The sequence below is a fragment of the Ornithodoros turicata genome, chromosome 6, assembly GCF_037126465.1.
Source record: "Ornithodoros turicata isolate Travis chromosome 6, ASM3712646v1, whole genome shotgun sequence".
NCBI lineage: Eukaryota > Metazoa > Arthropoda > Arachnida > Ixodida > Argasidae > Ornithodoros > Ornithodoros turicata.
This window is the reverse complement of record NC_088206.1, coordinates 21,555,109-21,579,908: the sequence shown is the minus strand read 5'-3', so window position 1 is coordinate 21,579,908 and position 24,800 is coordinate 21,555,109. Positions and strand designations below refer to the sequence as shown.

At 46.0% G+C, this 24,800-nt stretch overlaps 1 protein-coding gene across 4 annotated transcripts in view; it reads left to right on the top strand.

Annotated features, from left to right (window-relative positions):
• Positions 1 to 24,800, top strand: part of LOC135396408 (tyrosine-protein phosphatase 99A-like) — a 187,803-nt gene that overhangs the window by 137,063 nt on the left and 25,940 nt on the right. For 3 of the 4 annotated variants that reach the window (XM_064627370.1, XM_064627367.1, XM_064627369.1), the window contains 8 exons: positions 14,141 to 14,322; positions 14,393 to 14,580; positions 18,259 to 18,373; positions 18,532 to 18,732; positions 19,376 to 19,471; positions 19,538 to 19,719; positions 20,499 to 20,640; positions 24,198 to 24,309. In XM_064627370.1, the coding sequence (XP_064483440.1) occupies positions 14,141 to 14,322; positions 14,393 to 14,580; positions 18,259 to 18,373; positions 18,532 to 18,732; positions 19,376 to 19,471; positions 19,538 to 19,719; positions 20,499 to 20,640; positions 24,198 to 24,309 (1,218 nt within the window). The remainder of the gene's footprint in view (positions 1 to 14,140; positions 14,323 to 14,392; positions 14,581 to 18,258; positions 18,374 to 18,531; positions 18,733 to 19,375; positions 19,472 to 19,537; positions 19,720 to 20,498; positions 20,641 to 24,197; positions 24,310 to 24,800) is intronic. The other variant, XM_064627368.1, reaches the window with a different exon arrangement.

Genomic DNA, 24,800 nt, shown 5'->3' with positions numbered 1-24,800 from the left:
CATGGGGACGGCACCTCCAATAACTGTCGCCTACCACTTTCAGCCTCATCGTGTCGGTTACAGACACAGCGACTCCGTCGTAACGGCACTCGGCAGTTTCAAGGGGACGCTGTCCGACTGAGCGACCATCTCCGGTCTATCGACCCGTCGATGGATTTTGTTGCCACACACCACTGCTCGCGTCAAGAAGCGTCCATTCTACGCCGACTACGCCTTAATGCCGCCAGGACACCTCTACTTCTCTGTAAAATGGGTCTTCTCCAGTCGCCCAAATGCCCCACTTGCGCTGTTGAAGCTGATGTTCCACACATTTTCCTCGACTGTCACAGATTCGACACCCCTCGATCGAGCCACGCTGAGACGACGCCTACTCGAGCTGCGGTGCACAGACTTCTCCCTGGCCACTCTGCTCGGCCCAGTACGAGATCACACACAGCGGTCTGTGACCAAAGCAGTCCTGACTTTCTTGAGTGATTCAGGTCTTATGAACAGCCTGTGAACTCAGTCGTACAATCTCATTCTTCTGTGCCCCACTCTCACCCTCAACGCATTAACCTCATGCTTTCCTTTTAAAGTCATCTTCTGTGATCCATCTCATCATTCTTTCACAGTTTGTTTGTCATTTTTTTGTCACTGTTGCGATGGGCCTGTTGCGATGAAACTCCCCACTCTCTAAGGCCGTAAATAAAGTTGTTGTTTGTTTTGTCATCTTTGTCTTTAATCTACCTCATCCTTCTTCCATCATTTGTTAGTTTATCCTTTATTTCCTAATTCCTTTCCTTTTTATTTATTTCTTATTTCTTAATTTTCTTTATGTATTTATTTATTATTCCTTACTATTTCTTTCTTTCTTTTATTCTTTTCTTTCCTTTTATTTATTTCTTATTTCTTAATTTTATTTATTTATTTATTTATGGAATAGCAAGCCGACGTCCCGTTTGGCTGACCTTTCCTCCCTTTTTCTCTTTCCTTTTCGTCTAATAAATATATACCCCCCCCCCCCCTCCACCGTTCCTGAAACATCTCCGCTCAATTCATTAATGTTTTTGATGCTGCTTCCAGGATCTCGCTCCAGAAAGGGGAAAAGAAGTATGTCAGGTTTCGACATTGTGCCTCGGTTTCCGTTTCTTTTCTTTCTTTCTTTCTTTTTTTTTTTTTCTTCTGCTTCTTTTTTTTTTTTTTTTTGACTGTTGTGACTTTATGTGACTCTTCGTATCTGAGTGTTTGCACTCCATGTGTCTATGTACGTTCATGTGTTCAGAGTTGTTTACGTGGTATAGCGTAGCCGGCTTCCACGTTGGCACGTTGGTGGTGCCAATTTTCTCCTTTTTTCTCTCTCTCTCTCTTTTCCACTCGCTCACTCGTGCATGTTCCGGCGCGCACGTTAATTTGAACGCTTCGTATTAGTGCTGCCGGGGTTTTGAAGACAGAATGCAACAATGCAAATGGCGGAAGGCTTCGTGTCACAAGCTAGATAGCTGGGTCGCTGTGAACATATCAACGTATGAAAGGCCGCGCGCCGCGTGTAGTGACGTGTTTTATTATTATTTCGTGGCACTCTACAAATTTCAAATTCATTAATCGGCTAACACTAATGAGCTAAATTTTACAATGTTGGTTTAAAAGACGAGGTTTAAAAGACGAGACGTTACCTCCCCTACAACTTTCCAACTAAAACAATATTATAAAAATTAGGTAATAACTCTTATGTAATTAATTAATTAGGCACAACGAGAAAGTACCGGCGATTACGATACACGGCTGCTAATAACAATCACTTGGGTTCGTTTTCTTGTAATCTTGTTTCAGGTTAGTAAAATACCTTGTAGAGAAAAAGTCTACATATGAGCCATGTCCGGGAAAAATTCACATCAACAGTGCTACCAAATTGCAAACTTTGGTTTCCAATTTTCGAATAACAAAGAAAAGTGATCGCGGTGGGAAAATGCTGCATGTGGCTTTCGCCTGCAGCTATGGTGGGAAGTGGCAGCTGCGCCTTCGTGAGAACCCGAATCAGAAGGCGTGACTTCAACTGGACTCACGTGTACGTTTCTTGGATTGGCACCGCATCATATCAGAGGCGAAGCGGCGGCCGCAATGCGCCGCTTGGTGCTGCAGCCTTCTAGCGTGGATCCGGCAACGTTTTTGAAACGGCCATTCGGAGAGCTCTCTTACCGTGCTGCAGACGGTTTTCCAGTCACTACAGGCAATGTCACGAATGAAATTTGCTCCCTCTTAGTGTTTCCTGCGCGTTGCCATGATCATGTCATAGCCGCGACTTATTTGTTGTTGTTGTCGCGTTGATTTAATCAATCACGATATGGTGACACACGAGGACCACACTCTAAATCCAGAGCTTCACTGCATAGCACGCTGAAGACCAACCGACATACCGAATGATATCGGTCTTTTTCGTGTACAAAAGGCGATCCTGAGAAAAAAATAAAGATTCTATGTAGTATATTGCCCCTATCTGTTCGTTCGCCCTTTCCTCATTGGCGTACGGCTCTCCCACATCTCAGTTCTGACTGAGCATCCTCTCCTGGGAGACAAATTAATCTGATGCAGTCTAATGGACGGCTTCCTACGTGCCGTAATATTCCGCTACCTGCGTGAAATATGTCTGGCCAGTAAATTACCCCGCCGTTGGTGCCGCTTAATGCTGCCAACGTGGCCGCCAACAAGTTGCTTAGATACACCATCTTTCGCAATAGATTTCGGATAGAGATTTCAGCGCTCGTTGAAGAACCCTCAAGTGGGCAAGGTCGTAAATTAAATTAGCCTTCTGGCTTACGCCGTAGGACGACATAAGTTGCACCGTCGCCGTTCTTTATCTCCCAACCACCATTTTGCGCCGAAAGATCACCAACTACTGGTGGGCATACGTTTCTCTATACTCGCATTCGTGTAGCACATATTGACGAGCGACGACTTCTGAGGCGCGCTACCCCCGGAAGGCAGAAGCTATATAGAATACATGTGTTCTTTGGTTGGAAGCGATAAGACCTGGATGCATAAAAAAAGACAACACAGATACAGACAGTGCCGGATTTCCAGTGGTGGAGTCCCGGGGCAGCGTACATGGTGGGAGCTCTTCTGCCTGGTCAGTACTCTTCATGGTCCAAGTCCATAGAGATGCCTGACCTCGGTGTGACTGTTCCGTGCGACACATACTTACATCAGAACGTTCAATGTACAGTACTAGGTTCGTTTATTACCAGTCAGTTTCCAAAAAGAGGGTCATCTTAGCTTCTTCGATTTATATCTAAGATCTTGCATCTACTATCTTGCAAGCTCTTCCAGACTAAATTGCGCTGCAAGCGTCAACTGGAACGTTCTTTGACTTTCTTACTGTAAAATCAGTAGTGAGCCCGGTAAAGTCAAGCTGTTTAGAATGCCTCTTTTTATGCATAACAGTGACAACCTATTAAGTCTGCCGTGCGTCATGGTTTTATGATGAGTGTGCTTCATGAGCTTAGAGTTTCGAAAATGAGCGCTCACAGGAACTGCGGCTAACCATCATACTGAGATGTATATACGAAGAGCAATCTCTACATAAGGAATGCCTTAGCAAAGTGACTCAAGCGTACTACCTCGTCAGGAAGATGCTCATCCAGATCTTCTGCCAAGCATCTTGCTTTCTTCCTGATGTCTTCGGTGCCGAGGACGCCTCCGAAGAGACCAAACATGCATGGACGACTGTTCTTCACACGCGGCCGACCGTAGATCAAGATATGCTAGACACTGGCGGGAGACAGTTCTTTATGCGGAACTCCTTTGAAGGGCAACTAAATCTTGCTTCTGGGAGACAGTTCCGTAGCCACACACTGGATCGCCGATTGCGCTTTCTTACTGGAGTAAATTCCCTCGTTCCAGTTACATCTTCCCCAACCACTGACTTCACGCATTGCGGCAATAAAGCCTTTCAGCGATCTCAATACGCTGTTCAGGTTGATCTTTGGACTTTGTAACGTTTTGCTGGTCTTGTCCCACTCTGTCTAAAATATCGCCCAAAACGGGGCATAAATTCCCGTTTCATAAGCCTTGACATTGTGTCAATGACACCGTCAGCTTTAAAGCGCACTTGAACCATTTTTCCTCGATCGTTAGCAATGACTTCCGGTGCATATAACAAAAACAGTATCCCCTGAGTGCGATTCCAGCAGTATCTGCTCCTCAGTACTTTGCAGTACTCAGTAATCTTTGCGGTACTGGAACGGGCTGCTTTTCTCAGCGGTCACCCGAAACCATTGTGGTGAGGTCGTTCATCACCTTGTTCTTATGCGTGGGTGCAGTGCAAAGAACTCGTATACCTGCTCGAGGAAATCCAAAAAAGGCAACAGCAGCGGCGCAAGCACTCGGCTGCTGATTTTGTTACTAGAGGCTCGATGCTCAACTTTTCCTTATATTCCGTACCGCGCGATAAGTGCATGTAAGTGATTCGTTGTGATTCGTCACGAGCTCTCGCGTGATGAACATTCGTGTCGTTTCTTTGAAACAACGCTGGTGGTGTGGTGGTGGGTTGTGAAAGGGCTCGCCGTTGTCAGCCTCACAGAGGTGGGCAACGTCACGACTGACGCCCTGGGGGAATGTGCGTCCTGGGCCGACTTCTAAGGGAACTGTGCCGACATATGTCTGAAAACGTCTGAGGAAAACCCAGGAAAAACCCCAGACAGCGCGATAACCGCGAGCTCTTTCAGCAGTATACCACCACCACCCAGCGTATACTGGAACAGTTTTAACGTGCCGCCACGTGGCGTTTGGAGCACGCCGACTTCAAATAACAACGATAACGAATTGTACCTTCAATTCAGCATCGGGCCCCAGATTCAGAGAGTGCGCTGAACAAGGAATCCACGTAGCCAGAGGATTTACTAGTGCTTGACGGCCTCTGTACTCTCCACTCATGGACGCAGCATTGTCGCAAGACTGACCGCGACAGTCCTTCATATTTATGCCGTGCGCGTCGACAAAACTCATTAAAGTTTTGAACATGTCCTCAGTCTTATGTCAGGCATGTACCGTACGAATCATTCAACTCGCGTTGTATTTTCCAAGTGCATGAAAGTTCTTGCTGCATAATGTGATTTTGGCGAGAGCCTAAAACTGTATTGATTACGGGAGAAACAGTGGCAATTGTAGCGGTGGTGGTGGTCCCCTTTTCGTGGGGCCCCTGGGCCACGTGCTTTCCATACATCCGGCACTGGACACAGGCATTAACATATACGTACGATGTACCATTCTTTCGAGCGAGCGATCTGCAGAAATGCACCTCAGTCACTACAACGTCCCTGACACGCATTCAAAGAGAGCCAGAGTAAATTTCGGTGAGAAAGTGTATACTGGAGCTTTCAATGACTAAGCACTTTTATGATCGGTTGACCCCAGGGCGGTGATTGCTCACGGTGGTGGTGGTGGTGGTGACGGAAACCGGCTTGCCGTTGTTGGCCTCACGAATGTGGGCTGCGTCACGACTGTAGCCAGGATGAGATGAGATGGTGTGATACCAGATGAACGAATGATGACGGCCGAAAGTTACGATCTAGGGCAGCCACTGTCAGAGTTGATGAGAAGTCCGAGCAGTACTCATAGCCACAGATTGCTGGCGATTACTAACAGATGGGCGTAAACACGATCTCGGCCCATTCATGAGCAGCACAGGGAAACATATACAAACGTTGGTTTCGTCCTCGCGGCTTTCCCGACGAAGTGTACGGGAAGCACTTGGCTTGCTCTGCCTCGTCCGCTGTCTCACGGGAGATGTTGACACGATACACTGAAATGATACAACGCCAAAACTGACCTTGGAGGCAATGGTCAAAAAGTACATAAACAGTACATAAACAGTGCGAGTGCTTCAGAAATTGAGCTGGGCATGCTGAGTGATATCCACAGCGTCCACGTGCAGTGCTCGCACATTTTTGGGCGATTTTATGAATATGCGCAACTACCGTTCTTCTGGAATGCTCTTACTTTAGTGGTCGCCCTTGGCTTTCCCAGAACGTATACTGCGAGTATAGGATTGGTACAGCGGTGCCGATTTTATAGCTACGAAGGATAGGAATCTCGTTGCCGAAAATATCTAGATTACTGCAGGAAACGACGCCTTTAATTAATATCTCTTCGGCGACTTAACAGTCCTTGGGATTGTCGAATGAGCAGTGACGTCACGAGTAGGCCTGAGGCAACGAGATCGAAGGAAGGTCACAAAACGCTCAGGGGGTAAAATGCACGTAGAATAGAGTAAAAAATGCTCTCACGATGCGGGCAAAAAATTTAAAATCCTAAAGAACACAATTTCTGGCATTTCGTACGTTCATTTTGATTATTTCTATAACTTTATCGAACGGATAACACAGTGACACCGAGGCTTTCAAATTTTAGTATAACCTTAATGTCCACGAAACAAGAAATACTATATACCAGTGGTCCATCACACGATCTTTATAACAGCCAAGCACAACAAAACGCCACTGCATCGGGGTCGTCAATTACCTTACACGATGTCCTCTGACCACCAGCATGGCCGGGTGGGTTAAGGCGTCCCGCCCGTTGCTGGTAAGCAAGGTCGTGCTGAAGACTGGGAGGTGGTGGGTTCGAATTCTACCACCGGCTGCGGTTTTCCCCTGGGTTTTCCCAAGGCCTTCCAGACGAATGTCGGCACAGTTCCCCCTAAAGTCGGCCCAGGACGCATACTGTCCCCCTTTCTGCTGTCCTCTCTCCATTTGTCCACGTCTGTACGCCGCTCATAGCCACAGTTGCCTCGCGGCGCCAACACGGAAATAAATAAATAAAAACATCCCTTGACAATCCTCCCACGTTCAGACGGAAACTGATTTTTTCCCTCTTCCTTTTAGAACGCTTAAACGGTTTCATTGACATCCACGCAAAGAATGCGATAAGAAGACGACAACTTAACGCCATGGGTGTAAAATCCATGGCTCCTCCTAAACACGTAAACGCGCATCTCGTAATCCTAAGAAGAGTAAGTGAAAGTGAGCTTTTTTCATTATTTCGCCGGGCGTGACCTAGTTACCCAGAGCAACATCCCGAGAAGCACCTTGCAGAGATGGTGAAGGGAAGTCCGCATCATCTTCCATACCTCCTCCTCTTCCTGTGCCCTTGCCGGGCCAACGCAAGGGTGTTTCCATGGCGACCCATCTGACAATCGATACTGGCAGAGCGATATATAGAGAGAGTATGGTCATCGTTCCGCGCCTCCGCAGGGCGAACAATTCAAAAACAGTGCTAACTAACTGTGGGTAGCCGAACGTTTTGTGATATCGCGTGCGGTGGGAACACTGTGTCACTACAGGGTGTATCCGTATGCGCATATCTGTATCACTCTGCATGAACGTGTTTTCACATTCGTTATGCAATTGGATTACGAACTGGAGCCCAGCGTTTTCCCAATCCTGTTTCCAGTCCTTCCGGAAGCGAAAGCCTGTGGCTCGCCTATTGCAATAGAAATCTATTCTTGCGAATCCCCGGAAGCGATACAGAGTGCACGAGGTATGCGTAGGGTCCTTCGTTTTCGGCTTAAACCCGATTTTCCACGATAGTTCCCCCCCCCCCCCCCCGAACAAGTTCTCAACTATTCGGGTAAAACCCGATATCTACCCGAAATACTTGCGGTCCTTGAACTTGTCGTTCTTGGTAAACCGTCGGAGAAGTGAATCATAATATCAGCAAAGAGAGCTATTGGTGACAACCTATTTGTCCTCCTTTTATGATCCCCTCCAACAGGAGCCAAAGACGAGCTTTTGTGGAGCTCGGACAAGTGTTGGCAAGTGTTTGAATACTGCGGTCATTCACAGCCCCAGTTCCGAGCGGAAATATAAAGATTCTTGTTTCTCGTCCTAGTGTCACAGCAGTGGCTTGTTTCATATGCCTTTCGTTTCACCCGAAAATTCCCCGGTGACGTATGAAACAGAGATCATAGCGCCCGATTTCTCGTGTGTAAATAGCACCCGATTTTTTCCTCAGAATTTGAAAAAGCATAAAACCCGAAAACGAAGAATCCTAGCCGTATGCGATATCACCGAGTGGGAAATTGAAACGCTGGAGGACATCGGCGACGCATTCCAGCTGATAGACAGTGTCGCTGTTCCTCTGACTCTTCCTATTGTCTATATTCTCATTCAATAACGCTTTGGACACGCATAGGAAAACAAGAAATGGAGCGAGCTCCGATCGCAGCGCCTCTGGAGGCGGCCGGAAGCAAGATACCCCCTTTGCGCAATTTCCGTTTCATTCGATGAGGACTCGGCCGGCTGACTGTCCTCACCTCCGTTCTTTTTTGTGTGTTTCTGTTTTAGTGAAAATAAAAGTGTGCGTGGGTGTTTTGTCTCGCGTTCTCAAACGAAAGTGGTTCGTCCCCCCTTCCCTCGGTGGGGGCCTTTGGTGATCGAGGGATTTTGTGCGAGGTGGTTTGAATGGGTATTTGATGAGAGGTACACGCCGTATTTTGATGAGGACGAGGAGAAATGGAGAGGAATTGATTTTTAGCCTGTATGGCGCGTCCGACAGTCGTTGAAGCGTTGTAGGACTTTCGGTAGTACGTGGGTTTCGGAGCGCGCTGAGTCGAATCGAGAATGTATAACGTATTTCTATTTGGGGTCCACGCAGAAGTTGTCTGGATGTTAGCTGAAATTAGATGAAATGTGTCACTAAACTTTTCAGTTTGTTTTCTCTCCGTTGGCCCGCACGTTGCATTTCCTATTTCGCGCAATGTATCTCCGTTTTGGATTACGCAAACAATGTAACATGTTGTACAATGTCTTAGTCGCACACGCCCCGTGGTCACTATGAGGTTAAAGGCGTTGCGACACGTCATTCCAGGTTATCCCAGATAAACGGTCCTTTGCACCGATGTGAACCTGGTGGCAAGGTGTCGAACCGAAACTTTTTCATTCCGGTTTTCGCTTCGGTTCAAATGAAAAGGTTCAGTTGCGGTTCAGCTCCGGAGTTAAAAAATAACGGTTCGAAACCGGTTCGAACCCGTTCAGTTTCGCATGATGTAAGGAGAATTGACTGCAGCGGAAATACCCCCGTTTATTCTATCCAATATGTCAAACAGAGGGAGAAAAAAAGAGCGAGGTTGCAAGGTCCCACCAAGTGGTTTCGAGGATAACAACGAGCCCGTTTTGCGCTCTGTCACATTGTTGTGATGTGTGGTTCGTGTAGCTGAATTAAGTAACGGCAAGTGGTCGCGAATTTCCGGATACGGACGAGACCGTTGAACCGAGAGAATGAATTTCACAGCCAATGAACTTCTCTTGCGGTATGTGTTCTTGATTTCAATTTCCCACTTGAACCGAAAACCGAAAACATATTTTTATTAGATTAACTAAGACTATAATTACTTTTTTTTTTTTTCATTGCGGAGCATAAATGTTTTTTACGGTTTTCGTTCCGTTCCGGTTCGCCCAAAATAACGGTTTTTATCGGTTTTCGGTTCCGGTTTTCGTTTAACTTGGAACCCTGCATTTTAAGTTTTACAGTGAAGAGGATATTAGAAGTTTAGAACCGAACCGTAGAAAATTGGCACCGCGAATACCGAAACTCACGCGGCTCGCGTCGCCGCCACGCACGCACGCGGCACAGCACGCGTCGCCGCCAGTGAGGCAGCGCGAGAGAGGTCACCAATGGGAGTGGCCAGAGCTCTGAGCGGTCTCTGACGTCTGTGCTTTACTCTGGCGTGTGTATCTCGCCAAGTACAACACGTAGAAGAATTATTTTTCCTCCAGTACTCTGGAGTGCAGTACAATGCGTGCTCGTCTTTTTCTTTTTCTTTTAATTATCACGCTCAACATTTAGGTAGAACAAACCCGAAGGACCCAATGATTGTGTCGCCGTTCGCGTTTTAGAGCACACAGCTTCTCTCATTGTCCGCTGAAGGCGAAATACTCACAATTCACACAAAAAAAATGAAAAGTCGACATCTTAGTGTTTATCTCCTTCCCACAAGTTTATAGGGGCACTAAAGCACAAAAATTTCTCCTCACTGAATGAACGGTGCAGTTACGTTTGGCACCAACACAAAAGGATCCGTCTTCGTGATTTATGCCCTCTTCTCTACTTCTGAAAAACGCGAAAATGCGGAGCGGCCTTCCATTTGTCTCCTCCAAAGATCTGCCGCGAGTGAGGGAGAAGGTTGCAACGGATGAATCGAGGTTCCTTTCGTGTTCGTGTCAAAGACGGCATCTTTCTTTCGCGAGGAGAAATTTTTGCGCTTTCAGTGCCCCTTTAACCAATTTCTGCTGCAGGTTAATGTATTAATAAAACTTACTTCTTTGGTATTTAGTATCTGACTCGTCAAAATTTTGCTAAGCTGATATCAGAATCAGTATCTTTTATTTGGCACCATAAATTACATGATGCGAGGAGACTGGGCAAAAAGCAGCAGAGTCCGCTTGACGAGGCCCAGCCCCCTGTAGCTTGACTGGCTTCGACGGTGCACATTATGTTATACATACACAGAAACAAAGAGAAAAGAAGTGTACACAAAGGCTCTAGGCAACGAAACCGTTGCGCACAAAAATAATACAAGATGCATGAGGCAGATTACAAATCAACAATCGGGCTGGTCTAAAATAAAGCTACGTAGACTACTGGCGTCAATAAGGTCAGGATCGAGATGATGATTACAGAGTTCATTAAGCAACCTTGGTAATGTAAAACTAAGCCACTGGGTACCATAGTTAGTACGGCATATCGTGACAGTCCATCTGGGAATGGCACGTGTCTGATAATGCGGACAATGCCTTCTCAAGCAACAAAGTGACAAGAATTGTGTATCTGGAAGGTTTCTGTAGATGCATCGAATCGATGGAATGTTCTGTTCTGATATACATCGTAATTTCAAGATAACAATGCGATACGAGACCACTGAAGCACCGTTGACGTTCGCATCGATTCCAAGTGCCTCGCTCCATATCGCGCAGCCCCGTCAAGGACTGCTTCTCTATCTGGAATTTCTTGGGGACATTATAGTCTCTTTTGCACCGTTTAGTAGAACTGGATTCATACAGTGACTTTTATGCCTCTATGTACTGGCATTATCTGGTCATGAGGGTTTCATGTCATATCAAGGACTTGGACTTAGTACCATTATTCATTAATTACCTCCACCACCTCATTATTTCATACCTCATACTAGCCCGTGTGCCCTGGCCTAGTGAGCCTACTAGATTTTAGCAACCAGGCTAGCAGCGGTGGAGCTGATCGTCGACCAGTTTACTGCTTCTTCAATATCTTGTAGGTACTCATGTTTACATTAGGACTTTCGTACAATCAAGGCACGTCCCATGGCACATGAGTTCTTGCAAAAGTCGCAATCAACTATCATTATCATTCCGTGCGCTTTAATTTGAAATTTCCAAATGCGCGTCCCATTGCTGTCGTCTGCTGCGGCTGTGCGTCCGCTTCTGTGCGTTCAAAATTCAAATTTCACCTGTCCAATCACGCCGAAGATACCGCGCGCATAGCGCCCCTATAGCTGATCGTACGGATAGGAGTTGCTGTATAGGTCGTGAGTTAACGATAAGATAAGTGGTAAATTTCCTAACTCATTGTCACTACACGTATTTCGTTGTTGTTTACGAATAATGATAATAAGAACGTGCGAACAGATCGTGCGAAATTTCCCGATTCACAATTTACAGTGCGGGAGGGGAAAGGAAGAAAGCCGGCACGGTCGCTTTATAGTAAGATTCATAAAAATAACCCTTCGTCCCAGTGCCCAAACGTGGGATATACGACTTACATGATGTCCCTCTTTTCCTGGATACCTCACAAGTTGCCATGACGGTATTACGAATTCGTTCTGTTCAACGTCCCAGAATGAGAGGAGGGAATGTTAGCTCCCGCGACGGAGCAAATCCGCGGACACAAGCAACTTTTAACGAGTCCAATTAAGTACGGTACTTTGCCGTGGAAAATGTTGAGCGTGCTCTTCGAGGGTTCCGACTTTTTTTGCTGTCACGGGGCGCTACCTGCACTTATTCGTTTTTTTTTTTTCGACTTTGATGCCCAAAGGCAGTTGGGCCCGAAATCCGACGCTGATCTCACAGCTGACGTAATTATCCGAACCGGATGATTCGTATTCTAGTTCCTGTAAAGTTCTCAGCGGAAAACATACCCGCATGGGGGGCAACCAAACTGTGGAGCTACAATAAGGATTGAGTCCACACAGCCGAGAAAGAAGTGTCGGTTCAGATGAGAGGTGATATTCCCCTACATGAGTCCTGATCGGCTATTATGGAATGTCCGGGATGTGCTTCTCAACCCGGCTCCAGGACGTTGCCGATAAAACTGCTCCTTCTGGTGGCGCGTGTGCGTAGCTCGTTGTCTCCGTCGTTGTCCACGGGCCGCCACATCACTACCCCTGAGACACGGACCGGAGATAATTGTGGAGACAACCGCGACTTAGCCGCAGGAAGTGAGCGAGGATGACCCAGGTCCCAGGACTGGAAGCGCTACCGAAGACGTGCACAACGTTAGTGACACGTCATAGCGTTCAAGTACAGGGACATAGCGGAAGCAGACTGCTGGCACGTGATAACATATACCAGAGATCTGCGGCGAAGTAGCGGAGGGCGCTGTAGAAGTCGATGCCTATGGGGTGCCGCAACCGGCACGGAAGCAAGAGCTGGGACAGTCCCAGGGAGGGTGAGACTGCGTTAGCCGTGATGAGTGCTGAGACGCCAGCTGGAGAAACCGCGCCGTGATGTCTGCTGCCGCGACGTACCGCAACTGGTAGGCGAGCGTGATGCTCTGATGTCGCATCCGAGAGGGGAGCGGCGACATGTCACGAGGCAGGTCTGGTGCATAGAATACATGGGCGTACCGAGAGCGGGGCAATGGGGGCCATGCTCCCCATCCCTGGAGCTTGAAGGTCGCCTGTGAAAATTGTGCACTTTTTAGTCATAGGTCGTCATGATTTTTCTCAGATCTCAATGAATCTCTGAACACCCGCACGGTCCGCAGCGTCCGTCTCCAGGAAAAAGGGAGAGGGGGTTGCACGCTTTGTCCCCACCCCTGGAAGCGCCGATGATAGAATATGTGACGTTCACGAAGCAGTGAAGTCGCCTGGTGAACCGCAGGGTTGTGCTTCGCAATATGGCGTAAATGGTACAGCGACCGTCTTGCCGAGTTGAGGAAGCCGTCGAAAAATGTGCTCAGGTCGAGGCGTGTGGATGAGCGAGTTCGAAGCGTCGACGCAGGAGTCTGATAGCGGGTCGAGCCGGGTCGAGTCGAACCAGGCACAGCGCCGTGCTCGAACGCTGTCGCAGGAACGTTGTCGTGGATGACTGTCGAGTTGTTGCGCATGTGTAGGGCGTCGCTGAGCTTGGTGTCTTCCAAGGTTCGAGGCTCGGCAGCATATTGAAGCTGGTGCAAAATGTGGAACAGCGATGGTAGAGATGTTCACGTTCAGGTCACCAAATGTATAGAGCAGACGGTGTTCCGCTACAGAGACGTTGCTTCATAATTATGCCGTATTATGTTGCGCGCCTGTCTACCAAAACTGAATACACAACGTTTGAATTTTGAAAACGACAATTTTGAAACTAGCCATATTTTCAATATCATAGCTAGAGGTAACACTGACATTAGCCGCATCCGAATACTTGAAATAGGTGTCCGCATCCACGCGTACATTGAGTATAGCCGCTCATCCGCGTTCATTGCAGTCGTAGCGATAAAATCTGCGCGGCGAAAATGTTACGCAACGAACGTTTTTACTTCTGAGCGTAGAACCTGCTTAGGAATGTTATGTCACACATGGTCTTAGGTTAATAGCAGTTAAACGTAAACGGCAACAAGCGCAGTTGATAGCAGCAACGGACGACGCGATTTAAGCGACATTTTTGGACTCTAAGTTGCGGCTCCACCTTGGGGATGCTGGCAGAGATACTAATGCTTGACTTGTGGATAGTAACACTAATATCTAAGAAGCGTGCGTGCTGTTGCATTCGCGTTTCATTCGCGCGAATTTCGAAACTTTCAATTTCCATCCGCAAATCATGATGTGACACGAATATCCGCGGATATAACCTCTAATCATGGCTTTCCAATCTCCTGTCGGCGTGTGAAGGAGGTGGAACGACAATCTAAACGAAATTCCCTCCACTTGCAGAGTGAACGAGAAAGGGCCCTGGGACACGAGCAACAAGGTGATGACATCGGACAACAGCACCAACTTTCAGGTCATAGGCCTGCAGCCCTTCACCGTCTATTCCTTCCGAGTCCTGGCAGTGAATGCCATCGGTGCCAGCAAACCTTCCAAACCCTCCTTCTTTATCCTCACCCTTAGAGAAGGTATACAGCGTCCTTGCCGTGCTCTATACAGTCATACCAACGTTGTTGTTGTTTTCTTTTCCTTTGCCAGTTCCCGAAGGGAAGCCAACTATCGTGCATGCCCAGAACACGAGCAGTTCTTCTATCCGAATTCAATGGAAGCCCCCTCCCCGACATACCATCCATGGGGAATTTGAGGGATATCGCATCACTTACAAGCCCAGAGAACGGCCCGAGGAAGAGAGCAGGGAAGTCATCATTCGAGACAGCAACCAAACGGTGAGAAAAATGCTATGTACAGAGTATCGATATCGAGGGAAGAAAAATAATTATTTTTTACGCGTCGTACTTGACGAGATACAAACTTTATTAGCGTCTCCAAGAGCAGCACAAGGCTTGCCGAACGAAACATATATACGTATTCACACAAACGACATTCCCCAGAATACGTCAGCGGAAGATGTGCAACACCAACACGTCATAGCTTTCTGCTGCGATGTCTTTCCCGGCTCTTCTAACCATAGGGAACATTCTGCAGCGCAGCAAGTAGATATTCCGTAGCAGACGACAGCGTCGGTGCTGTCGTCTGCTATGTGCGCATTAAACGTTCCAGTCAAGAATGCGGGACAACCATACAAAGCTGGCTCGTAGATAAATGAGTGCTATACATAAAAAAGGAAGAGAGAAAAAACGAGGACCGCAAGCGGCAGTAGGCACATCGATGGTCTAGCAGCATATTAGAAAATACATGCAATTTGAAGGACCTTTTCTGCTACAGACGACAATTGTGGTACACAAGGCTATGCTTGTGCATTTGTTATGATTTTACATAAAAGCAAAAAGTGTCGTGCAGGGGCCCATGAACAAACATCGGAATGAACGATGTGCGCGGCTTGCTGAATTCGTCAAACAGGGTAAAATGCACCAGAGCCGTCCCGAGGCGAGCCTCCGCCTGGGGGGCACGATTGCGTGAAACGCCCCCCCCCCCCCCCTCCCAGGCGATCTGTAAATAATCAAGAACATCACATGCCGTTCCGAGCTCAAAATTCTCTTGGTTCTCGTTTTATCGTCCAACCTAGCTCCCGGAACCTGCCGTACGGCGGCCCATCTTGCGAAGGCGCCCGGGGCGGCTGCCCCTCTCGTCCCCCCATCGGAACGGCTCTGGGATGTGTACCCTGGTATTTCCACAGCTTTCTAATTGAATCAGTGTTGTGTTCGCGTACCATAATTTTGCAAAGCCTGCGACCAACTTCGCGCCCTTGTCGAATTTGACCCATACTCGCGTAGCCCTCGACGGGTGTATGACGGCTACGACCAGAGGTCGACATTTTGGCTCACGATCACTCACGATCACAATTATCTGATAAGGCGTATCGACCTCACACTCACTTTGAACTCAGATGAAGGTCGATATCGCCACTGTATCTCGCATCTGCGATCACGATATTTTGAGCAGCTTAATATTGCCAGATCATCGACAACAACGCCGCTATGCGGGTCTCACCCCAAGCAGCAAAATGTACCGAAAGTAGAGTGCAATAGGGGTGGACGGGTAGATGGAAGGCCTTGAACAGACTGATGAAACTAAAGAACATTGATAAGACACATACCGTCCACCCCTATTGCACTCGACTTTCTGTACATTGTGCTGCTTGGGACGGGTTACTATGACTGGTCGCACTTTCATGGTCACGAAATCAAGAACCAACAACACACGCATTATTGATTACGCCATATATTAGTGCACTCACGAGATAATGTGAAGTACCACATACATACATGCACAGCCGAGTTACTTGATAACAAAACTTGTTTGTAGTGACCTTGATCGAGACTGGATGTCATACATGGGCTCCGTTTGATTGAAACGTATCTCTTCATAATGCGTGTGTTTGATGGAGGATGAACCATATACGGTTAGGTTTTGAATTTTCATAAACGGATTGGGAACGCAATAAATATTCCCCATTGTTTTGTTTTGTTTTGTTTTATTTGTTTTATTTTTTAAAGCCTTAATACGTGATGCAAATTATAGCTGCAGTGCGCAGTGTGAGAGCGACGAGCGCATATATATATTAGCGCATGAGCGCATTATATATGCGCAGTGTGAGAGCGACGAGCAAATTAAAATTTTGCGCATAATGCAAAACTCTGGAGCGTGTACTCGAAAGGAGAAAAGCAGTGTTGAATAATTAGATATCTCTTTGCCGCATAGTTAACTTCAGTGGCTTCTGGTTCTTGGTAATTATGTGAAAAGCACCAATAAAAGTAGACAGCGGTCGGTGGAAATGGTTTATACACCGTTGATCACCGAACTGAGCGCATCAAATCAATCCATTTTAATTCCATTGGCTTCATGTTGAACTACAATGAACACAACAAATGAAATCATCCCGAATAAAATAAGTAACCAAGCATTGTACTTATTTTATACTGTTTCTCCTGTTGTCTCATTGGATGCCGCCAATCTTTGCCTCCTTGCGATCCCATTCGGTGCCGCCAAGGGCGGCTCTGTTTTCATTGCGTTTTTCTTCTAAACAGTAGCGCTGTGTGAACTATTTTTTCTTGCATTATACTAATTGAAACACGGACTTGCATTTGAGAGCAAGTTGTTTTTGCATTCTAGTGCATTCAAGTTCAGGGACTGCTGATTTCGGTTCACATGTGAATCGGGGTTGGTGAAACAGGGATTTATATACATCCATAGATAGAGAAAAAAAGACGCTACTAATGGGGAGATTTACGAGTGTCCTTCCTGTTCCGGGCTTCAATATCCCTGCTGTCACAAGCACACAAAACAGCTTAACATTTTAAAGCGCGCGCCACGCAGTAAAAGGTAAAAGTCAATGCCAAGGCTAGGTATTGTGGCGCCCTCCCGTAGGTGACACGAAAAGCGTAAGGCTCAAATCGCCGTCTAATCTTCGTGATCGTCTGGGAAACCTATTATGTGGATTTCGCGTGCATAAAAATAGTCACGAGTTATAAAACATCGTTTGTAGTTGGCAGAACTCAGGTCACATTTCGTGAAACTGGACAGTGGACGAGGACGAGGCTATGACATGCGTGTGTTTTGTTAGTTTTTGAATGGGTGCTCGCGTTTGTGTTTGTATACCTCCCTTTGAGCACGCTGGACGTGTGAGCACTGTCTTCATGACATTACCTTCTTATTGCCTGTCAGCTTATCTACGAGCACTAAGTGAGTTCTGCTCTATTAGTCCTTTTGTACTTATCCGCAAGCGCATGTTACGCGCGCGATGCTCACTCTGTCCGGAGTGGGTTGCATCTTTCTGTTTCGGGGCTCATCAGAATGAAGGCGTAGGGCTCAGACATAAGGAATCCATTATATTGTGCTCATAGCACGTTGCTTACAATGTATGCGAGCTCCTTTATCGAGAGTGCTGTCTGGGCTGCATACAAAGAGGCTCTCTCTTATCATTTTGCTCTTCGTGCTCCGTTTAGATGACGCGGATGCTCGTGATATCTCTGCCGGCGCTAGGTTTCCTTTCCTGCGCTGTTTCAGTTGAAATCGCGGCTGCGGCTCTCAAGTATTATTATGTGCATCTGCTTGGAACATTTAAATGCAATGTTGCGCCTCAGCAGCACCTAGAATTTTCTTCGATCGCGCACATCAATCATTCAGTCAATCATTTGAGAAGCTAGCGAGGATCTTGTTTGATCGTACGAAAGGGCCATAATTAACAGTGAAAAGAAGCCGACTTGTTTGGTACTTATGAATTGCGCCTGTTAGATTAATTAATTAAATTTAGAACGAAACAGGTATATCTCTGCCAGTTAGGTCATATAGCCAATCTTGACGGATTTCTTGGTTCAGTCAGGAGGATATCAAATGAAAATGCACAAATACATTCCATGCATGGTTATTCACTGTTTATTATTCACACTGTTTATTTGCACTGTTTATACATGCATGCATTTATTCGTCCCTTTTTCTTTCAGCAATACACCATTCGGAACTTGGAAACGTTTACGCAGTACCTTGTGTCTCTGCAAGTTTTCAATCCCGCGGGTAGGGGACCAGCTTCTATTGTTTCTGTCATGACAGATGAAGGAGGTGAGTACTTTAATGTTTTGTGACATGGTAACCAAAGCTGTGAATATGCTTCACATAACCCAGTTGCGAGCAGGATTAGAAACATACAAAGGATGACAAGTTTTGATGTTTCATTGCCCTTTCTTTTTTTTCTCTCTCTCTCCTTTATCCATAACCAGTGCCAAGCCAGCCAGTGAACCTGACGGCGGTGCGAGTGACGGACAATACGGTGCGGTTGAAGTGGTATGAGCCAAGCAAGCCCCATGGCATCATCAAGGGCTACCACATCTACTTCCTCCAGCCGACACCGCGAAACTCTTCGGAGCAGAGGACTCTTCATCACCCGCAGCCCGTACAGGAATATACCCTCAGCAGCCTCAGTATGTTCATTCCTCTCCTCTTGTGTGCTACTGTGCACTGGTTTAATGGAACGGCACGCAATTTGCCAGATTTTGCAGCATGTACAGCATTCACATTGTCAAGTTTGTTGACTTATTAGATGGGATGCTTTACAAGGTGTGCCTAAATATTACCTCTCTACTTGAGTTCCTTCGACAAGTTGTACGAGGCTGGAGTGACTGTTTTGTGTCGAGTGCTCATTAATCCAGACCACAGTGAATTTAAGGCTGTATAATTTTGTCCAGAGCAAGCTGTGTATAAGCTAGATATGGCCTATCATGTAGTATCCAACTATTCTTAGCATGGTAGTGAGCATTTTTTGTTTTATGCATTTTGTATTGTACATTGTGGTCTGCGATTTATCCACCACCACCCCCACACACACACACATACGCACGTATATCCCCACAAATGTTTTTTGCTGACATTCCCTCCTATCCTTTTCCTGAGCACCCCCGTTCTTTGTCATTTCGGATTTAGACATCTCAGCAGTGACACGTAAAGCTGTTACAACAACTGTAACAATGACCTCCCAATTTTTTTTCGATAGCCCTCCCATGCTTGCGATACTTGTCCCTTGTAATTTAAAATCATAAATAAAAAAGTTTGCTTTCTGTACTGCAGAACCGTTTTCCAAATACAGCATTTGGGTGCGAGCCTTTACAGAGAAGCACGTTGGGGAATACAGCAACGTGCTGGAGGTGCAGACAGATGTCCAAGGTACATTTGCTGCTCGCCTAGACTGTTCCTCCGTTTAACCTGCGTGGCTCCCTTGTGTTTGTTCAGGTCCCAGTGCTCCAATCATTATGAACCTCACCTGTCAGTCATTGGACAGTCTCTTCCTCCAATGGGAAAGGCCACACACCTACTACAACAGGGTGGACTATTACTTCGTGCACTATCGCTCTGAGGAAGCCTGGAGCTTCGAAGAGATCGCCATGGCTGCTCACGATAAGATGGAACATGCTGTGAGTTTTAAAACGACACATTTCTTTCTTTATCCTTCTCTGCCTCAATTGGGTTCAGTAACGTTCAGTTTGAGAGGCAGAGGTGGCAAACAGCTTCATTCTGTGAAGCACCGCTTTGCTCCTGAAGCACAACCTAAAAAACATTGTGCAACAATAGCGAGGAAAAAGAAAAAGGTTTAGGCATAGAATTTACGCAGGTTCCCTCGATGTTTACCTGCACGTACATAAGTAATTTATTCTGTTGCATAAATGCTCTGTAGGAAATTCAAAGTGATGTGAAGTGAAATAAGAAATTATATATTTTCCATATTGCTTTTCTTTCACGTTACTTAACTTCCTTTGTTGGTTGGGCTCTCTTTATTTTCCAACCTTATCAGCTCTCGGGACCCATTATCTGGCACCCGGGGCGGCAGTCCCCTCTCTGCGGTTCCTTGATCCCGTGCTATCTCCTAGTATTTTCTTTACCTGATCCGACTTCTCTGAAACTAGCCTTTCTTTCTTCTATATATGCCATCATCGTTGGGTTCCTGTCTTTTATTTCTACCCGAAGCCCTTTTTTTGTGTGTGTACTATTATTACGATTATTATTATTATTTGTATCTGCGTTTTACTTCATTTCGTATACATAGAAATGAGGGACACAGGCACAAAAGCTGTGAGCCCGAAGAAGCACCTGCACCAATTACATTAGGCACACACAGTGTGTGTCTCTCTGTTGAGAAACACACTTGACAACAACGTCTCATTGTTCTCTTACGCATATCTCTCTGTGGGGGCAGATGTTCATCCCCAACCTGACTGCCAACACCCTGTACGAAGTGAAGGTCCAGGGGGCTACACGTAGCATCATCGACAACAGCAAGGTTTTCAAAGGGCAGTTTTCTGATTCCCGGAAGGTGCTTCTGCAGAGTAAGTGTCAGAGTAAGTGGACACGTCCTCCTCATCACCTGTCGTGCTCAGCTGGTGGCACCAAGTTCTCGGTCTGAACACTTCTTTCTTTCTCTCTCGCATGCTTCACCTTCTTCTCTTGCATGGGTCAGGAAGGGACGCTGTCTTCGTAGACTTTGGGAGATTGTCTGGGACTTTGATGCAAAAGCCAAAGGCTGAACTGAATGACGGTGTCTACCATCTGCTTACGCCTGAACAGTTGGTTGGCTAAATCCTGTTGGCTAAATCAGTTACGAGAAGAGAAACAAAACCAGAACGAGAAAATGTCAGTGAATTCTCCGTCGGACAATTTTCGCGGAGCACGTTGTCATTACTCCATTTTACTCTGCAAGCCACATGGGGCGTTGGATGTCCTGCACCGCACTGTGGGGGCAAGCTGGAGTTCGAGAGATTGGTGCATCAAGAACGTTCCGTAGATGAAAAAATTAAATGTAGAGTGCCGCATGCTATGTGCAGCGTAAAATGGCTCGAAGTATGAAACGAACAAGTCAAAATATCAAAATACGAAAAAAAATGACCCAAAACAGCTTCACCTTGTGTCAATCAGTTAATTAAGCAATGGCCAGTCTTTCTGTGGTCGTCAAATATAGACTTTTTAAGGTACGGAATGTGTCCGTGTCAGAGGGGTTGTGACTGTACCGGTGAACATGTTTATAGGAAGTGAGAAAATTTCCTTCCTTAGAAAAAAATGTCCGCTGCATTATCAAAATTCATTCAAATGAGCATGCAAATCATGTAAAAATCTGCCTTTTAAACAAAAATACTCATAAACCGTAATGGCAAAAGGGCAAGGGTGCAGGCCAGCTGGTACATGGTGAAAAAATTTTTGAAAAAATTTTTTTGGAACCCGAGAAAGGGACAGAGGAGGGACGACACGACACGTTCTCGATGTCGAGAACGTGTCGTGTCGTCCCTCCTCTGTCCCTTTCTCGGGTTCCAAATTTTTTCATCATAAACCGTGTTATGATTTCTCTTCATTAAAGGGGGGCCCTTGCCCCTACCTTCCAACGCCCCTGGTGGGCTATAGCATTTAAGAACTCATCCAAGAAAATACTGTTTCATTATGCTTTGGTAATGTATTCTTTTGTGAGCACATGGTACTATATTGTAGGGCTTACAAGTTCCATTAGTATTTCTTCCTGCTTGCTTTTAGCTTTACACATACAGTTTATGCAGTTTTCTCCTCTTTTCTTTTTCTTTATAGCCACTACATGCTATCACCAGGAAGCAACGGCACGCAGTTCACATGTGCTGTGCGCTTCACATGATGCATTTCATACAACACTGCATGCAATGCGTTGTCAAGTGTGTCACATATGGCATACATCCTCGTAGCAATTACCTCATAAAAGCAGAGCGATACTTATCGGGAGTCTGGTTCAGCAAACAGGAACAAGTGCTCTTAAGTAGGGGTGTGCGAATCCGAATATTTTAAGTCGAATCGAATATCGAATCGAATGGGGGAAAAAATTTCGAATCCCGCATCAAACATCGAATATTCGTGCAAAATTTACAACACGTGACTTTCACACTAAAAGTTTCCATTTTGTAGCCCATGGCTTTAGTGTAATTTTTCTGGCATTAACTGTCACAAGAGAGACATGCAATTCTTCTGTTTAAAGCCCCCTACTCTTTAATTTTACATGAGAGTGCTTGCTGCTTTTCAGGTGAGCCTACACTTACTGGAGTACTGGAGTGGTTACCTTCATTTCAAAATTTTATGCCGGGCACTAGCATGTTATACGGATGAGGCTGTAATTGTTTTAGACAACCACAGGCCATTTGTGAAAGAAACGAATAGGCATCCTGCCTCAGCTTTGCCGTGAACACCCTTTAGTTTCTTTGCACCCGCCCTAGGAAGTTGCACTGCTGAAATTTTAGACATAAAGTACATGTTTAAGTCACCCTTCTTGTTTGTGGGCTGTAGTCATTATTCAAGAGTCCTAACTTTTTAAAGGCAGCCTCACAGACATCAAATTAAAGTCCCTCGTCGGCACCACTAAACTCATCGGCTCCCACATGCAACTGCATGTGGGAGGGGCGCCACCCCTTCCACAGACGATGTCTACAAAACTAACTTTGGATAACGTTATCTTAAACTAAACATCGTCCCGCTTGTGTTGGTCCTGCAGCAAGGGCAATTTCGTAAAGCAGGCTTCACCTCACGCACGGAAGCATCAGGTGAAGCCCACTTTCGGGTTGTGTCGTCCATATTCGTGGAATAGTCGAATATTCGATTCGCGAATCGAATAGATTGAGCGTTTGATATTCGATTCGAATTCGAGAACTCGAATATTCGCATACCCCTACTCTTAAGTGCTGGGAAAATGTTCCAGTCCAGGAATTGAGCCCTCCAAACTAAGAAAAATTGTATTGCGCAGATGAGAAACATGTTGCAGTTCAGCTTACATTCTCCCTTACTTACACAAAGTTTCGTGTCAGACTGTGATACCTCACTTGCTTCGACCTTTGTGTTCACAGTCAAAAATGCAGTACCTGTTGATTGCAGCATGTTGTAGGTCTTCTTGAGCAAGGCATGCTGCTCTGCATGGCACTTGCACAGCATTGCTATGTGTGAGAACAGAAACCAACATTCAGCAAAATTATGATTATCGAGTGCACCATGAGAAACGCTAAAGTTTACTAAAGTTTTTGTGAACTGTGATGTACAGCTTGGGACAAAAGTTTACGGAACACGACACTGGCGTATTTCTTAATCGGAGCGGCTTCCTGCTAGCTATCAGGAAGATATCGAATAAGAAACGGGTGACCGGCTATTCTATCCAACTATAAGTATGTGTGTCCACCCCTGTTTGCTGCTAGGGTGTCGCTGCAATGGACAAATGTGCCACCCCGGTGTTCCGTAAACTTTTGTCCCAAGCTGTACCTAAGTAGCGTAGCATTGGCTCAGTAGAAATATGGTGAAATGTTTATTATTAAGTGCAAATCCAGTAAGGGGTAAAAAGAAGTAAGTACACATCCAATAGTTGGCCAAATATCTAAAGAAACAAGAAATATATTTCCATTAAAAATATGTACCTAACACATATTGACAGCTCCCAAAATATGACTAACTATACCAGCTTCTATGTTGCTGCTGGTGGACATGGCACATGCGGCTTGACTGATTTGAATAGTTCAGAGTACCAAACAAGCATAAATTTGTTCTTTGAACCGTGTTGAATTTCCACTTAGCATATGCTTCGAAAATGTGCACGCCCCTAATGTTTCGACAAATATTTTGTAGCGTAAATGTGTTCTGTACTTGGCATGAATGATGTGCTGATGTGTTAGCATTTGCATGTCTGGTTCCGCACATTTGATGTGCAAAGCACCAAGCTGCATTAACGTTTCTTCACTATAACGCTCCTATGATAAGAATGCCTATTCACTCCTTCTTGTGATTTCCAAATGCTAGTTAGCTTGTTCTTAGCTGCTGCATATCGTTGCTACTGCTAAATGCTATCTTGCTTTGACATTCTACATTCAGTGCTTGAAACAATTTTTTTGACAACAACTTTGTGGTGCAGCTTTCAACGACGGTGCGTTCACGGATCCCAGCTTGAGTGCTGCCGTGGTTGCCGCTGTGGTCTGCGTTTCCTTTGCTCTTCTCCTTGCTATCATTTCCTTCATACTCTGGAAGTAAGTGCCACTCACGTTAATACTTGTTTCTCTGCAGGTTTAGCAGCCTCCTAGCTGACAATGCAGTCATCTTCATTTGACGTTTAGCGTAAATGTGGATGCCCTTGACATCTGCGTTGGTGAGAGGTGGAGGACCCATACAAAAGTCAAAATTCACGAATAATATGATGCTGTACCGTTGACTCGTCTACTCTGAGCAACTGCAGAAGTTGGCTTCTCTAGAAGCTGGCACAGCACGTCTAAGCGCATGTCTAAGCACAGCATGTCATAGCCTTTTCTTGTGAGGTCTTCACTGTCTTTTGCCTTTTGTGAGCGTTTCAAAAGCAGTAGAGGCACCACACTTTGAACCCATAATTACCAGTCGTGTTGGTTCCAAGAAACAAGAGATAGAGGAACCAGGTTTGAACGAGCCACTTTTGGTGGCCCCCTTGACGCACTGTGATCACACCTATCCGGAATCCTAAAAACTATGCTATGCAGGCAATTGTAAA